The sequence below is a fragment of the Rhineura floridana genome, chromosome 4 (genome assembly GCF_030035675.1).
Source record: "Rhineura floridana isolate rRhiFlo1 chromosome 4, rRhiFlo1.hap2, whole genome shotgun sequence".
Lineage (NCBI taxonomy): Eukaryota > Metazoa > Chordata > Lepidosauria > Squamata > Rhineuridae > Rhineura > Rhineura floridana.
This window is the reverse complement of record NC_084483.1, coordinates 78,169,879-78,188,233: the sequence shown is the minus strand read 5'-3', so window position 1 is coordinate 78,188,233 and position 18,355 is coordinate 78,169,879. Positions and strand designations below refer to the sequence as shown.

At 39.2% G+C, this 18,355-nt stretch overlaps 1 protein-coding gene across 1 annotated transcript in view; it reads left to right on the top strand.

Moving 5' to 3' along the window:
- The window catches only part of USP45 (ubiquitin specific peptidase 45), a 76,698-nt gene that overhangs the window by 35,616 nt on the left and 22,727 nt on the right, over positions 1-18,355 (top strand). Inside the window, 5 exon segments of the mRNA XM_061623420.1 lie at positions 734-829; positions 1,942-2,072; positions 9,796-9,883; positions 13,040-13,121; positions 14,405-14,496. Of these exon segments, the coding sequence (XP_061479404.1) occupies positions 734-829; positions 1,942-2,072; positions 9,796-9,883; positions 13,040-13,121; positions 14,405-14,496 (489 nt within the window).

The following is an 18,355-nucleotide window of genomic DNA, read 5'->3' as shown; positions in this document are numbered from 1 at the left end:
TTCCACACAAATTAGGGAAAGGTTGAAAAAAGGGAGGGTGAAATTCTCCTTACTTGCATTGAGGCTTCCAGAGTTTTTCAAAACACAGTGAAATGCTTCTCTAGCTCTGTGAAGCCCCCTCCCCCACTAGGGAGAGTAACAAAGAAAATATAAGAGCAAAGAAGTGTAGGGATCAAGGACTAGTTGTAATGCAACTATAGCACTAAGGTGACTTACGATTGCTGGGGTTGTGCTGCTGTTCTGTTTTTTCAAAAAAAAAAGTCAATATAAATGAACTCCTAAATGTAATGGGAGAAAAATGGGGAAGAAGTGACACACCAACAATTTGAAGATGTCGTCTATCTGATCTATGTTAAGTGAGTGAAGAAACTTTGATAATTCTGGACTAAACAGCTAGTGTAGAAGCAGCCTTTCTTTCAGTCCAGAGAGTATGGCAGCTAACTCTTATAAGCTCAGATGAAATGTGAACTTTTTTTTAAAAAAAGGGAATTCTCTTGGGATTTATGAAACTTAAGGGAATTTCAAAAGCAGTTTGCGATGTGGCATAGGCAGCTGAATATTAACAAAAAGGTCAAAACCCTTGCTGGACAAACACAAGGCTTTTGGACACCCAAAGGAGCACTTTTGATTGTGGTCATTCTACAGGATAAATACACTTTCAATAATAATTTATTATCATAGTCCAGTTAACCAATAAACATGTCATCAATAGCCTTTTCCTTTCTTTCTTTAGAACTTGGCACAGACACACATGTTGAATGAACTTACGTGTGAAATTAAAGAAAAGGGAACAAAGCTTAAAATTGGTCCAACTCTAGCATCTCAACTGGTAAGCATTTAGTGAGAGAGTAACCTTTGGGTGAAATATTCAGAGAACCCATCTTTGGTTGGCATTGACTGGACGCTGAGAAATGGTAATGATGAACGTACCATCTCATCAGGAAGTACATTCCACACAACATAGGAAGTGGAACTTTAGTGTTATGGCACCGACACTTTGGAATTCCCTCCCCATAAATATTAGACAGGCATCATCTTTGTTATCTTTTCAGCGCCTACTGAAGACCTTCCTCTTTCAACAAGCCTTTTAAGTAGAGACCTTGTTTCAGTCTGCGTCTGTGTTGGAATTGCTTAAGATGTTTTTAAAGTTTTTAAAAGATATTTTAGAGTGCTTTTAGTGTTTTTGTTTGCTGCCTTGGGCTCCTTCTGGAAGGAAGGGTGGGATATAAATTTAATTAATAAATAAATAATAAATATTCTTGCACTATTTAATTTTGTTCAGTGTTCACTGAATCTAAGTATAGTTCAGTTTGTAAGCATGGTGTTCTACAAAATCAGTGATGAAGGGTGTGGTTGCTGCTTAATGCTCTGATGATTTAAAACAGAAGTGTGACTTGAGTCCTGCTTGTAGGCTTCCCACAGGCACCTTAGTTGGCCACTGTGAGAATAGGATGTAAGACTAAACAGGCCTGTAGCCTAATTTCAACATGGATCTTCTTATGTTCTATTTCTTAAAGAGAAATTGATGTCCATATTTGTCTTTCTGTATATGAAGTTTCAATCTATGTATGTCTTTTCAATGCTCATATGAAAAACAAATTAAAAACCACATTTCTTTTCTTCTTCCAAAATGTATTTTATTATGTATATTACTCTTCCTTATACATTGCAAGGCATGATAAATTTTCCTTTGTTCTTTTGTGCACTTTTTCAAAACTTTCAAAACTGAGTTGGCTGTCCTCAGGGAAAATGCTATCTTTTGGAGATAGCATTCTACACATTGTTTTTGGGGTTTTTTGCATGTGAAGCTCAAACCCTGAGAGGTTTAGAGTTTTTTCCTTCCTAATTTTGATTAGATGTTCCATCAACTGTTTAGTTTACATGTATAAACTGAGAGCAAGTATTGTGCATTAAAGTCTGATATTTATTTTCATCCCAAAGGAGCCTTTGGTAGTGAACCTTTCAAGCCCTGGGTCTCTGACTTCAGCTATGTTCCTGTTCCTTCACAGCATGAAAGAAACTGGAAAAGGACCTCTTTCTCCCAAAGTTCTGTTTGGCCAGCTCTGTCAAAAGTAAGAGTAACTTCATATCGGTAGCATATTTTACATGGATGACATTTGTACATTAAATTTGAAATGTTTTTTATAATACAATCCATTTCATTTAGATCAATAGAAATGCATTGCGGCATATTGTGTTGAAACAAAATAGCAAGAGTTAAGAATTTTTTTGTGACCCCCCCCCGGTTAGGTTATTTAGGAAAAAGAAAGAAATTGATTCTTTCCATAGCAACCGTTCTGTGTCTGGTACTAATTCATCCACTGTTAATTTTGTTAGTGTTGCAGCTGTCAGAGTTTTTGCTAAAACAGATTGTGTGCATAGCTACAGGGCCCTTCTGTTTGTTTTCCACTATTCTGAATATTAGGGATGCAGACGTTTGACTTATCTAGAGACTTAGTGGCTCATACAACATTTATGTACTAAGAGGACATAAATAATTCTTTTATTTGTTATGGCTGAGTAATTTTATCAGTGGAAGAAATTGTGAAACCAGGTATTATGGCAGTACTCCTTGTTACTGAGTAGATTTTCAGATGATTTGGAAAGTGTAGCTAATCTACTGCTTAGTGTGCTTACAAAATGCTGTTAGTGATGTGTTATTTTTAAACCTTGTAACATTTTCTTTAATAGGCAGTAATGCAGTAATAACTGTGACATATTTCTTGGAGTTTCGAGCTTAGAAAAAACAGTAGTTTCTAAGAGGATAATAGGTTATGGAGTGAGCAAAAGAGGAAGTTCAATGGTCTTGGCTCCTCTTCTAGATAATCACAGAGTGTTCATATGGATAAACACCACCACTTAGTATACGTCATCTTTTTGCTCTAGACACCTTTTAAGGCATTAACTACACAATCCTATACATCTATATATCCTATACTTTTCATACCAAAGGCCACATTCCCTCATTGAGAACCTTCCAGGGGGTGTATGCCTAAGGTGGATGGCACCAGAGGCCAAGTGGGTAGAACAACATATGTGACAACATATGTTGGCAGAGCAACAAAGGTGTGCATGTTTGTGTGTGCGTGTGTGACTTGACTGAAATGGTCTCACGGGCCAAATGGGAAGGCCTGGTGGACCTAATTAGGTCTAAAGGTTGGAGATTTCCAACCCTTGCCCTATGCAAAGAGCTTTGAAAGGGGCTGATTGTTGGGTCTTGTTACACCCCTTTCAAAGTGCTATCTTGTGGAGCAAAAATGTCACCTGACATCATTGTGTCTTTATCTCAAACGTGGCCTGTAAGGGGTTAGAGAGATAACAGTTTGGCTCACTGGCCACATCCTGTTCCCCACCTCTGCAGTAAACTTTAATCATGATTGAAAATCATATCTGAACTGTGCATTTAAGGTGCCCTTATGGGGCATAGAAGGCTAATTTTGCAAACAGACTGATTCTGTGTTGGAATTGCTTTTTAATATGTTTTTAAACCTTTTTTTTAAGATGTCTTCAAAACTTCTTTAAAAAATATTTTTATAGTTGTTTTGTTTTAATGTATTTTAAAGTTTGTTTTTATGATGTTTTAAAGTGTTTTTAGTGTTTTTGTTTGCTTACGTTGCTCCTAACGCTGCTTACCTGGAATAAGCTCCATTGAATTCAGTAGACTTCTAACTAAATATGGTTGGGATTACCGCCTTAATCTTTGGTTGATTGATAGGTGCCCATTTTTTTAACCGGTGGGATGAAAGTTTTAATAGCCAAGGCTATGAGTTATGGTCATGCTTCCCTTTCTCTTTAGGCTATTTTGGGTCTGTTGTGTATTGTAAGTAAAAGGAAAGTATGACCTTTTCATACCCACCCCTGAAAAAAGCCACTTTGCAGAATTTTTCTTCTGAATATTCTCCACCATTTTTGTGGCAGTCAGTATTCTCCTCCCTCCTCCCCCCCCCATGCCCTGGAACTATGCTTTGTCCAGGAGACTGTGCAGAATGCAAAATGGTGGCCAAGCTCCAAAACCATTGCTACTGGTACCAATTACATTTTTATATCCCAACATAGTTCTCCCCCTTCCCCAATTTTATTCTCACAACGAGTATTTGAGGTAGGCCCAAGACTATGCACTTAGCTTCATGGCTGAGTAAGGTTTTCAACAACAATCTCTCAGGTCCTATTACAACACTCTTAACGATATACTGCTCACTGGAATCAACAGCAAAAAAAAAACTTCAGAAGCTGTGCTACTGCCACTGCTAATGGTGAGCCACAACTCTGAGCGTGATGGAGAATTTCTTCTCCCTTCAGTCCAAATAAGTCCACCAAAGTTACTAGCCCACCAATATTGAGGCCTAAAATAAATAAAAATCAAACTTCTGTAAAGTTTTCATGCTTGATCACCTTGAGGCAATTCTTACTTACCACAGATGACCTGGTGAATAAATGTTTTTACAAGCCTGTTGTGTGTGGGTATCACATTTGCATCCTGGGCATGTTTTACTGGAGTGGTTAGTAACCTGCAACTGTGCACAATGAATACCCTTCAACATTAGCCTAAAATTGACTAAAGCAAATTCTGTATTAAAACAAAAGGTACATTTTGCAGATGAACCACTTGCATAAAAGGCAAAAAGGTGATTATAATATGAGTCATACCTACTGTTAATTTTTTAATTTTTTTTAAAAAAAATTAAGACTCAATCTCACTTGGGTTTGTGAGGTATACCTTGTTTCTCGAGACAGTAGGGCCCCACTCATACGGTGGGTTTTGTTTTGGACCCCCGCTGTAAAGCGAAAACCGCTGTAAAGCGGAACTCATTGAATAGAATGGTGTGCGATGCCTGAAAACCGCCATAAAGCGGAACAAGTGCCACATGAGTGGGGCTTTAGTCTAATTGCGCCTAATTGAGACCGCTGTATTAGCGAATTGCTGTAAAGCGAATCGCTGTAAAGCGGGGCCCTACTGTATATTTGCTCAAGATATGTAACTATGTAACTAGGAAGAATAGTTCCTGAATTTGCTTGTTTTCCTGTTCCCTTCTCTTTCCCTTTGTATTAGATTGTAAGCCTATGGGCAAAAACTGTGCTTTTAAGTCTCTGTACAGTACCTATGTATTTAATAATAAATAAATAAATAAATAAATAAATGTGTCTAAATAAAGACCTTTCCAACAGGTATTGCAGTTGTAGGTTACATGAAACTATGGTAGTGTTGTCAATAGAAGGTTGCCCTCCCAGGAGTGGACAGTTTTATAACATCCTATGTTCACTCTCTTCCCCTTGAGGGAGAAAATTATATTGTTTTCAGGGGAGTAAGGCAGCAAGCCCTGTCCTAACTGGGGTCACTCCTACCACATGTCTACTTCTAGGAAAAGCTGTTTCCATAGGAGGCTGCCTACGGGACAGGTGCCGGAGGATTGGAGACGGGCAAACATTGTCCCGTTCTTTAAAACGGGTAAAAAAGAAGATCTGGGGAATTACAGGCCGGTCAGTCTGACTTCAATACCGGGAAAGATATTAGAACAGATAATAAAAGAGTCCATTGGCAACTATCTAGATGACAATGCTGTGATTAGTAGGAGCCAGCATGGGTTTGTCAAGAAAAAACCCTGTCAAACTAATCTCATCTCTTTTTTTGATCGGGTCACTAGCTTAGTAGATGGTGGAAATGCTGTAGATGTCATCTATCTAGATTTCAGCAAAGCGTTTGACAAAGTCCCCCATGACCTTTTGATTAGCAAACTGGTCAAATGCGGACTACATGGAAATACTGTCAGGTGGATTCACAACTGGTTGGAAAACCGTACTCAAAGAGTGGTCGTCGGTGGCTCTGCTTCGGACTTGAAGGAGGTTTCGAGTGGAGTGCCACAGGGCTCTGTCCTGGGGCCGATACTCTTCAACATTTTTATCAATGACTTAGATGACGGGGTGGAGGGAAGCCTTATGAAGTTTGCGGATGATACGAAACTGGGAGGGATAGCTAACACAATGGAAGACAGGAATAAAATCCAAAGGGACCTGGATAGACTAGGAAATTGGGCTGAAATTAATAAAATGAAATTCAATAAAGACAAATGCAAGATTCTGCATTTAGGCCACAAAAACAAAATGCACGGGTACAGGATGGGAAATATGCGGCTTAGCAGTAGTGAGTGAGAGAAGGACCTTGGAATTGTAGTGGATCGCAAGTTGAACATGACCCAGCAGTGTGATGCTGCGGCAAAAAAGGCAAATGCGGTTTTGGGCTGCATAAACAGAGCTATAGTTTCCAGGTCGAGGGAAGTAATAGTCCCACTATATTCTGCATTAGTCAGGCCTCATCTGGAATACTGGGCGCCTCATTTTCAGAAAGATATAGACAAGTTAGAGCGGGTTCAGAAGAGGGCGACGAGGATGATAGCCGGTATGGAGAACAAGTCTTATGAGGAAAGGTTGAAGGAACGTGGCATATTCAGTCTGGTGAAGAGAAGGCTGAGGAGTGACATGATTGCACTCTTTAAGTACCTGAAGGGCTGTCACATAGAGGAGGGTACAGATTTGTTCTCTGCTGCCCCAGAGGGTAGGACTAGGTCTAATGGTTTTAAGTTGCAGGAGCGTAGATTCAGATTGGATATTAGAAGGAACTTCTTGACAGTAAGGGCGGTTTGGCAATGGAACTGACTGCCTAGGGAGGTGGTGGGATTCCCTTTGCTGGATGTCTTCAAGCAGAGGCTGGACAGCTATCTGCGGGAGATGCTCTAGCTGTGGATTTCCTGCTGTGAGCAGGGGGTTGGACTCGATGGCCTACAAGGCCCCTTCCAACTCTATGATTCTATGATTCTCTGCTTCTCCAAGTTTTTACCTTCCAAGAAAAGAAAAGATGCTCAATTTCATTTTCCCTCAGTTTCTCATTTTTCCAACTTAACTTTATTTTCCCCTTTTCTGCATCTGTTTGCGGACTTGTCTTGAATTCATCATGAAAATTCATATCCATTTCCACACACATTTCTCTTAATGAATACAATTTTGCCTAATATAAACATTTTGCAATTTCTCCTAAAATCATGTAATTTAATACATTAATGCAAATAAGTATTTTTGTGTGTACTTCTGGACTGGAGAACTGTATCACAAAATTCAGAGAAGTGCACATTTCAAAGGATAGCTGTGTTTTGCACTCTTATTCGTTCTGGAAGTGCAGATTAGATAGGCCAAATTAATTTCTCTCCCATCTGTACTCCTGATTTTGGTTTCCTATTAACATTGTTCATAGCTTGGACTTAGTTGCACCAGTATGTGGTGGTGGTGGTTGTTTTTGCACCAAAGGCAAAGAAGCGTTTTCTCTCCTCTTCATTTAACCTTGGAATCTGCCTTTCTAGCCCCAAAGAAGATACCTTTCTCCATACTTCCTTCCTTGAAAAAAATGTTTCACAGTTAGGTTTAGAATTTCCTTGCCTCTCCAATTTATTATAGTTGAAAAATATCAACAAGTGTCTCCTCCATATCTTTATAATGACTGGCAAGCAGGCTGAGTTCACACTGCTGCTGCTAACAGGCATCACTAAGGGAGAGGATAAACTCAAAGGTCTGTGGAAGGCCAAGAGCAGCACCAGACATGCTTGTATTAAAGCATATTAGACCCGATGACCAGGCAGGTGTTTTTTTAAAAAAATTCCTATATACTGGTACTTTAGAAGCTCCACTGAAGCATATGATCATTCATCTCATTGGCACTATTTGCACACCATGGTAAACCATATTTAATTCTTTAACATGAATGTGGCTAGGAGGGCCCCTTCACTCTTTCTTGTGCTGGGGCGGGGGAATGAACCTTGGTCCCTTGCTTTGTGTTATGTTTAAATCAGGGATTGTGGCTTGTTTTGTTTTAACAAGCTACGATCAGTAAGTCAAGAACAAAGCTAGGCTACATATCATGGTTTCTTGGAACAAAATATACCATGATCTCTGACTTTGCATTGTTGCACAAGTAGGGAGGAGTGAAAGAGCCCTCTTACATGCGATCATGATTAACTATATTTTATTATTTATTTTATTTATTTATTACATTTATATACCGCCCCATAGCTGAAGCTGTCTGGGTGGTTTACAGCAATTAAAAACAATAAAAACAAATATACAAATTTTAAAACACAAAAAACAATTTAAAAACACAATTTTAAAAAAATTAAAAGCAATTTAAAAACACATGCTAAAATGCCTGGGAGAAGAGGAAAGTCTTGACCTGGCACCAAAGAGGTAACAATATTGGCGCCAGGCGAACCTCGTCACAAAAACCATTCCATAATTTGGGGGCCACCACTGAGAAGGACCTCTCCCTTGTTGCCAGACTCCCAGCTTCCCTCCGAGTAGGCACCAAGAGGAGTGCCTTAGATGTTGAGCGTAGTGTACGGGTGGGTTCGTGTCGGGAGAGGCGGTCCATCAGGTATTGTGGTCCTAAGCCATCTAGGGCTTTATAGGTTAAGATCAGCACCTTGATCCAGCTCGGAAACATACAGGCAGCCAATGCAAGCGGGCCAGAATCGGTTTTATGTGTTCAAACCGTGTGGTCCCTGTTACCAATCTGGCCGCTGCATTTTGCACAAGCAGCAGCTTCTGAACCATCTTCAAAGGCAGCCCCACATAGAGTGCATTGTAGTAATCTAGCTTGGAGGTTACCAGAGCATGGACAACTGAAACCAGGTTATCCCTGTCCAGATAGGGGCATAGCTGGGCCACCAACCAAAGTTGGTAGAAGGCACTCTGTGCCACTGAGGCTTACCTGAGCTTCAAGTGACAGAGATGGTTCTAGGAGAACCCCTAAGCTATGAATCTGCTCCTTCAGGGGGAGTGCAACCCCATCCAGGACAGGTTGGACGTCCACCATCCGGTCAGAAGAACCACCCATTGGCAGCATCTCAGTCTTGTCTGGATTGAGCCTTAGGTGACAGGGATGGTTCTAGGAGAACCCTCAACTACAAACCTGCTCCTATTTTACCAAGACTTGCAAACAAGGCTACTGTCTTTCTATGGAAAGGGGAATATTTTAGTAGGAACTTAGCTAGTAATAGTGACCTAAAACTGATTTATAATTTTCATTAAGCATCTGATACTATGCATTTAAGAGAGTTGGAGAATACGCTCTTTCTTTGCTAATGAAATGTTATCTGTTTGCTGCACTAATATGACAAGACTGTCACTCTTTTGAATAAAGAAGCAACCAACCTGTTGTTACACATAACTTGAACTTGTTCCCCTCAAGATACCAAAATTCAAGTACTTTTAAAAGATTTTTTATTGGAACTAAAGGGAAGGGTGTCATTGTGGGTAGAGAGTGTGGATCTGTATACCTGAGGGACTCTGGTATATATTTGTTTGTGTGTGTACATCGACTGTGGGTATTCTATTCACATGAGATTTTTGTAAGTTTAAGATGCAAACTCAAGAGGTGGTGTGTAGGTTGGTTTTGGCCACAAGTGCAGCATTTTATTTTTTGTCATAGGAGTAAATGGCAGCCATTCAATCCCATGACAAAATGGGACTAAACCTGCTTCCTGTCTCAAGCTATTGGTGGTTTTGCTGCCTCTCAACTGTGTTCCATATTGCAGTCTCTTTGAAAAGTAAGCCAGCCTTAGTTATACATATGCCATACATACATACCAGTTTCTTGGTGTTATTTTTTTCTTTTTACCCGTGGTTTTGTTAAGATTTCTTAACTTACATACAAATATATGCTTGCTATCTTGTTTTCAGAAATCATTATTTTATTATTAAAACTGAAAATTCTTCTGCTAAATACTTATTCCTTTCCCCTCTTGCCCTTTCCAGGGCTCCTCGGTTTAGGGGATTTCAACAGCAAGACAGCCAGGAAGTTCTCCACTATTTGCTGGATGCAATGAGAATAGAAGAGACAAAGGTGACTCGTTTGTATAGATAAGAACCTAGTAGACTTAAATACTGTGTTAGAAAGAATAAATCAAAATTAACACACACTTTGCTGAAGATTTATTTTAATATTTGCTTACTTCACTACAAGCCATTAATTCTGCATTCTACCCTTACTTAAACTAGAAAAAGAAAAACTTCTATTATTCCCCAGTCCCATTTCCATCTGTGAAGAAACAAAGCTTGATCCCACTCTTGACAACAATTGAACCCATGTTTTGCCATAATGGTGCAATAGTATGAACTAAGACTTTATCACCTCAGGCATTACAGCAAGGGACATTATTAGTAAAAGCTGTTGGGATTGCGCCCCCTCCACTTTTTAGATTCTATAGAAGTGTGACAAACTGAAAATGTCAGATTTGTGGATCTGGTCAATCTTGTGAGCAGTGACAGTTGTGTTAGTCACTGAAACAAACATGAGCAACATTGTCTGTCATGGGAACACCACAGCTGTTAATCGTGTTTTTGCTAGAGAGTGTCACTACCATGTGTTTTGCTTTTTATTTGAAGGGAAGCCTACAGCAATCTGTCTGCCACCAGAATCTTTTAAAACTTCCTGCTATTCACGCTGCTCTTAAATCTGAGTGTAAACATTCAGATCAGATCTGCTAAAATGGCAAATAGCCATGTTTTTCACTTTCTCCCATAAGAAATTTTCTATCTAAACCATCCGATCTTCTGTGTAAATTGAAATATATATATTTAAAATCCTGATTTTTAACTTTTTAAAACCTCATTGATTCTTTAAAATAGAAATAGTATAAGGAATATTTTAAATTAAAATATATGAAATATATTTTTAATCCAATCTATTGCTTCATTCATTTTGTTTCCTTCAAATTTTCACACGTACTGAGATCTCATTTGTGAAATTAGAATGTTTCCCTGTTTCCAAACACTTGGTGTTCTTTGTATTTCCATACACTAATGGATGTAAGTGAACTTTTTTTAAAACAACAACAACCAGAAGTAGTCAGTGCTACAGTTAAAATTGCAGTGTCTGCTTTTTCCAGCATTGTGCACTGGAGATGCTTCATACCAGGGTTTGAAGTATTTGAACCCTGCTGCTAATTGATTAATGTCTGATGCCATTGTTAGCCGCACCCTAACCCTTCAAAGACTATGTCTTTCTTTGACCTAAATAAATGGTTAAACGCACTCATCCCAATGAAAAGGCAGTAGCTTGTGGCCTTAAACCCTTTTATGGTATCCAACTTGCTGAGTTATTTATTGATTAGGCCTCTTTAGTATATTTTTGGATTTAAGATGAACAAAGAGGGGCTTGAGGCACTAGGAGTTAATACACTAGCCAGGTCAGCAACTCACTATGTAGAAACTATTCCTTGGTGCATTAGTTGTGATGTTAATATTTCAATAAACATTTATCAGTGCCTCTATGTTCCTGATGTATAAATGAAATAAGTACATAATAAACATTTCTAAATTATAAATACTATTGGGGTTTTTCCTTGTCTTTTTCTGGTGGTGATATTGAGAAATCTTACTAGCATATGTGAAGAATGAGTTTATAAAGGCCCATTTATAGAATGTAGTTGCATAGTAAAACATTACTTGGTTGGAAGAGACGTTGTTGTTGTTATGTGCCTCCAAGTCAATTATGACTTATGGTGACCCTATGAATCAGTGACCTCCAAGAGCATCTGTTAGCTCGGTGAGTGCCTTCTGACCTGGGGGTCTCATCTTCCAGCACTATCTCGTGTTGCATTTTGGATACTCTGTTCATAGGGTTTTCATGGTAAGAGATATTCAGAGGTGGTTTACCATTGCCTTCCTCTGGGTTTGGATGCATCTTAGTCTGGTGTTTCAGCTTTGACCATTCCGCCTTGGGTGCCCCTGGTAGGAGTCTAGCCTCTTGGTCTAGACTCCTGACAGCATTGCTCTTAGCTTCTTCAACACTCTCAAACCCCCTCACCATGTTAAGGTACTTTTTGGCTACATGTGGACTATTTCATTGAAAGCTATGTTCACATATGTTGAGACTGATTGTATTCAGACCTAGTTCTAGTCATATCCCCCCATACACATGCATTTATATTAGAGCCCTAATTTTTAGCTCCAGATGCAAAGTTAAAACTCAAAATTGATATTTTCAGGACTTCAGTTGAGTGTGTGACCTCTCTCTCCTTTAAACAATTGTTAGTTGTGCTAAAGGGCGAGGGCTAGTGGCTTCCCTAAGTCCACCTAGTAAGGACCAAACTAAAGATTATGATAAATGTGTGAATGTGTTTAACATGTCCCCCCCCCAAAGTAGCCATGGGTGGATTGAAACTATGATGGATGAGGAGATGAAGTTAACACACACACACTCTAGCTGTTCCAAAGGAAATTGTCTCCTACTGAAGTAGTTTTTAGACCTGGCATTGCCGTGAAGCTTCCATTGACTCCAGTGGAATCTTCCCTGGCAGGGCTTCCAAGTGCTTCACTGTGTGTGTGATTTTATTCTGGACCGCAGTGGGGAGAAGAGTTAGTCCCATGCCTTGTTACTCTACCACTGCTGTTTATGTATAGTGAGAGCTGACACATGTTAAATACATTCATTGATTTAATATCATGTCTCCTTTGGCCTTTGGCTAAAGTGAGTTTTGGACTGGGCACTTTCCAGTTCACACTCTTAGCCACTATGCCATACCAGCTCTTCATAAATTCTAAGTTAGGAATAGGTAATTAGTGGCTCTCTAGCTTTTGTTGGATTACAGCTCCCATTGCCCCCATCCAGTATGGCCAGTGGTTAAGAATGGTGGAAGTTATAGGTCAGCAACATCTGCTGGGCCATAGGTTCCTCACAGGTTCTATTAACATTTAAAGGTTTCTCCCATCTTTTTTTAAGAAAGGAAAAAGATCATCAGTCTACAATCTTGTGATGGGTTTGCTACTTGCCTAAAGAAACTTAGGTCTTAATGAAGTGAGAAGAGCTGAAAGAGACAGTTAACGTTAATGATTTAAGTTACATTTTATACACTATCAGCAAATTGTATGAAGCTACATGTTTTTGACAGTACTCTCAAGATTTTCCTTATTTGTCATCATCTATTACTCTAATATTAACAGTACTTATAGCTGTGAACTTCTGTCAAATAAAATATATGCTAAATGTTTTTTACAGCGCATACAAGCTGCAATCTTAAAAGCATTCAATAATCCAACCACTAAAACTGCAGATGAGGAGATAAAAAGAAAAGTCAAAGGTATACTGTTATTTAGCAAAAGCTTCATTATGTTAATTTCCAGAGTTTGATTTAAATTTGCTGTTGCAAATGAATTGACTATGAAATTGTGTATTCATGTATTTTTAACTGAATTGAATCACAATTGAAGTTCTAAAGTGCTACAGTACTCTGTGTAGCTTTTACAGAGCTTGTGCCTGTTATTCTGATGCTGTCTAATTCACATGCAAAACACTCCTTTGATGGTACTGCGTTATACATGTAGTAACCTGATTCTCATATCTAGACTAGCTAGATTTTCTCCTGACTCTAGCCTTCTATAAAAATTGAGATGCTAGACCTTTATATAGGGCAGGGAGCAAGGGGGGCTTGCTCACTGCAGTATACTCGTGTATACATATTCTAATTAAGTTGGGTATTGAAGTTCCAGACCAAAACTGGGGAAGGCTAGGGGAGTAAGCAATGAATAACATCTTTCTACTTTTAAGAGCTGAAAAAATAGGTGTTTTTTTTCAGGGAAAATGGGGAAGGGTTATGGGAGTAGAATGGAGTTTACTATAGCTGCAGTCTATAGTAAACAACCTCCCCTTTTTCTCAGGCCCTTGGTGGATCTTCCATGAAGCCTTTTTTGGGCAAGTCATTGCTTAATTGCAGTATTAAGCTGTACGTAAATTTCCCTGTAAGATAGAGCTATAAAGCTGTAACCTTAAACACATTTGCTTAAGAAGCAAGTTCAGACAAAACCAGAAGGACTGTTCTAAGTGTACATACTAAGACATGAGTTGGAATATCTTTTTATCTATGAATTTAAAACACTAACTATAATTTAAGCTAAAGCATTTGTGTTGGATATCTTATTACAAATGACCAAGGAATCTTGTTTCAGATATTAAAATCCAGAACTTTTCTTTACCTGGAGTACAGTCTCTCTTAAATATACGTTTTATAATACAAGAGAGTATTATTCTCTAGGGGCGGAAAATAATGGAAGCACTCTAAAGTGCGGCTGATGCTTTGTATAGCATAATAAAAAGTCCACTGTGTGAGAGTAAATGGATATATTCATACTATGCATTTTAATACTTCATTTTGAAAGAAATGCCTTTATCTAACTAGCAAATCAAAAAATTTTTTACAGTCAACAGACCATTATTATTTCACCTATTTATATATATATTCTATTTAAAATAAAAGATATTTATCTGCAATGCACTAAATGTTTTTAGGGGGAAAATCCTAGAATGAATTGTATTTAGAATGGATATATGTGTTTCCACGTTTAAAAAAGAGTAATGTTTTTGCAGCATATGGAAGAGAGGGTGTGAAGATGAACTTCATAGATAGGATCTTTGTTGGTGAATTGACTAGCACTATCATGTGTGAGGAATGTGAAAATGTAGGTATTATGGAATTTGATTTGTTAAAGTAAAAGATCACTTAATGCTGTGAATATTCTGTGTTTTTCAGTTGAAATCTATACTGTTTCATTAATGTCTTACAGTGGTATATAAGAAAACTGATTGTTTCAAAAGTCCAACCCTTTATATTTCATTTTCATGTCGAGAAGGGAATTGAATAAACAATCTTGACTACCTGGATAATTTTAGGCTGGAGATACGAATTCTAAAACAGTAATGAAAATAAGATTAAAAACGGCAATGGTTTCAGTGGGCTCTTTTCCCTAAGTGGGCCTAACTCTTTTCTATTGTTGATGCTGCTACCCATTCACTTCTCCTTCCAGACTATTTCCACAACTTCAGAGAGAGAGAGTGAGTTGGGGAGGTGGGAGGTATGTGGAGGTTATTGGCCCTTCTTCTTGCTCCCTTCTGTTTTCTCTTGCTTTGAAGAGGGCAGTCAAACAGACAGAAACATCAAAGAGAAGTAGCAGCAGAGTCTGGAGACTCTAGGGATTGTTAGTGGGACTCCTGGTAGGCCATGGGCCTCAGCTGTTGCCCAGCTGTGCTGACCCCTGAGGCCAGCTCTGGGTTATGACAGCCAGCTGACAATGTATCTGTGGTTTTCATATTTTAGTAATGTGAGATATTCTGTTATATAATATAATTTGAATAGATGTCTTGTTTTATGTATAGTATCAATTTTAAGTACATCAGTGAAGAACTTAAATTTTTCTGTAGCGTTTGGTCCTTTCCTACAAACTTGTTCACACTTTCCAGTTTCTTTCCAGCATGAGGAACAATTTTTATAATTCTGACATTCTTCCTTTTCCTAGAGCAAACTAACCCCTAGTATGGGCACCTGATCCAGCCCCCCAACTAATGTTTCTACCCCTTCAAGACTGCACAAATGGGCAGCTCTGGCAAAAATAAAAGAAAAAAAACACTTGAACGTAGAGACAGCTCTGGGGTGAGCAGAGCCTAGCATCCTAATAAGGATGTAAATCACCATATTCTCGAGTGGCACTAGGGCACCACCAAGTAGGTTATCATTCACCAATAGCTTGAAGAAGCAGAAAAAACATCAGAGCTCCAGGTTGCTTCTGGGAAACTTCTACCACTGGAGCCTCAATTTGTTTTTTCTACTTTCCTTGAGCAGGTTGTTTTCAACCATACCAGTCCTTTCATTCCCCAAGATTTGAGACCAGAACTTGAGACTATTGCCCCTATAGAGCTACCTGGGGACAGCCAAGGTTCCAGCAAAACAGTGGATCACAGAATTCAAACAATAGATTTCCCAGTAGCTCCACCACAAGAGACAGAAAGAGTCAAAAGAACTTCTGACTTGAGCCATGAGGCGAGGGGAAGTTTGATGAACTTCTACCACAGATGGGAATCCACAGTTTCAGAAAAATGGATGAAAGAAGCAATATTTTATGGATACAACATAAGAGTTTCAATTCCAGCCTCCAAGCAGATTCATCTCATACCTGTTCCACAAGAATCAGGAGAAACAGAAGTTCATGTCAACAGCAAAAGAACACTGGTTGAAGACAGTAGCAATAGAATATTGTTGTTATTGTCAATTTATTACCTGCCCTTCACCCAAAGGTCCCAGGGCAAGTTCCAACAATTTTAAAACATGAAAAATAATTATTACAACAATTTTAACATTTTAAAAACAATTTTAAAACAATTTAAAAACAATTTAAAATACCCAAATAGGGTAGGTCCTAAAAATACATGTCTCAGGTGTCAAAATATGCACCACCAGAACAGAGATTCTCAGGATTCTACTCTCTGCTCTTTATTATTGCCCCCCCCCAGAAAAAAGGCACTTGGAGGTTGGTATTCGACTTGAAATATCTAAACAGGCTTGTAATGTATCACAATTCAGAATGGAAATGTTGAACTCCATGTGGGAAGTGCTCCAACCACAACACTACCTCGCTTCCATACACCAAACAGAAGCATAACTTCATGTCCCATACCTCCAGAGCACTATCAGTTTCTGCACTTTGCCTATGTAGACCAAAACTTCCAATACAAGACAATGCCTTTTGGATTGGCCTCAGCACTGAGAGTGTTCATGAAAATAATGGTGACACTGGTGACCCATCTTTATGATGGAGGAATTCATCCATATCCATACCTCTATGGCATTCTAAACCAAGCACTATCCCTTCAGGAAGCATACCAACATCTTAACAACACATTGGTAATTTTGAAAGACCATGGATTATTGATAAAGGCTAAGAAGAGTCATTTGCACCCTTCACAGAACCTGCAACAGCTAAGGCATCAAGACATCAAGAAAGAAACTCATTTGTTGTCCCAGGAGTGAAGAGAAAAGAAAATAGCAGTCATGTCCACCATATCAAAGAAATCCTCGAACCGAATAAATCTAGCCAAGTTATTAGGAATGTTACTATTGATGTTACAAGTAACACCATGGGCAAGTTTCCACACCAGACCATTGCAATAAACAGGCAAATATGACTGTCAAAACAACTCTGTTCAGCAATCAAGTGATTGCTAAAGACGAGCAATGTAAGCAGTGGTGTTTCTCTAAAGGAACCCATGTGGAAAACTATAACAACAGATACCAATCTTACAGGCTGGGGAGCAAACTGCAGAGGCCAGGTAGTCAGGGCTCCTGGACCCAAATGGAGGCCAGCTAAAGCATAAAATGGCTGGAAGTGAGAGCAGCAAGATTAGGATTATGTCACTTTGCTCCACACTTGAGGTTAAAGAATGCTAATTCCAATGGACAATACTAAAACAAAGCACTTATAAATTGGCAGGAAGGCATGAAATTGGCAGGGAGGCACTCTATCCACTCAGCAGCAACTCTCCTACTGACATGGCAGAGAGAAATTTGGAATTGTTGGTTGCAGAACACGTACAGGGCACAGAAAATGTGCAAGCAGATTTGTTGAATCGCAGGAAATTGATGCCTGGGGAATGGCATCTTAACAGACATATTTTCAGAAAAGTACATTTTGGGAAGATGAAGGTGGATCTTTCTGCACCAGACAAGATAATTAACTGAAGAGGTTTTACACCAGGTTCCAATCACCACAAGCAGAAGGCACAGATATGCTTGTTGTTGTACAAAGTCCTTTTCTTAGTGGCCATCATGTTAGCAACAAGAGTCTCCGAACTGCAAGTTCTATAGATAATTTTTAAAACCCTGTGCATATTTCACAAGGACATAGTAGTACTCCGCACACATCCAGCATTTGTGCTAAAAGTGAATTCTGCCTTTCATAGACAACAGGAAGTATTCTTGCCCACCTTTTGCCCAGATGCTAAGCACCCTTCTGAATGCACATGGCACTCTCTAGACATCTGTAGAGCGCTAAAAGTGCAGATCTCTAGGACACGACCAATTCAGAAATCAGAGTATCTGTTTTTTTCTACCCATTATCCTTGGGACAGAAAATATCCTCATCTGTCCATTCCAGGTGTTTCAGGACTGGAATTGCCTTGCCATACACATATCAAGGGTTAACACCCCTACAGGGATAGTGGCCAACTCAACCAGATCAGTTGCGACATCAGCTGCACTGGCTACAAATGCCCCAGTGCCAGAGGTATGCAGAGTGGGAACAAGGGTTAATCCATGCTCATTCCTAAAACACTACAAAATAGATGTGTTTGCTTCAGCTGACAGGTCCTTCAACGTGTTCTGCCTGACAAATAATCAGCCAGCCCAACCTGGGAACTCAAGGGTCAGCTTTAGAACATCCCACTTGGAGGTATAGTAGTCGCACTCGAGAAGGCACCATGGGTACTCACCCAAGGTGTTTCTGAAGGGCACTAGGACACCACCAAGGCACACCCTTAGCTGGCTGATCA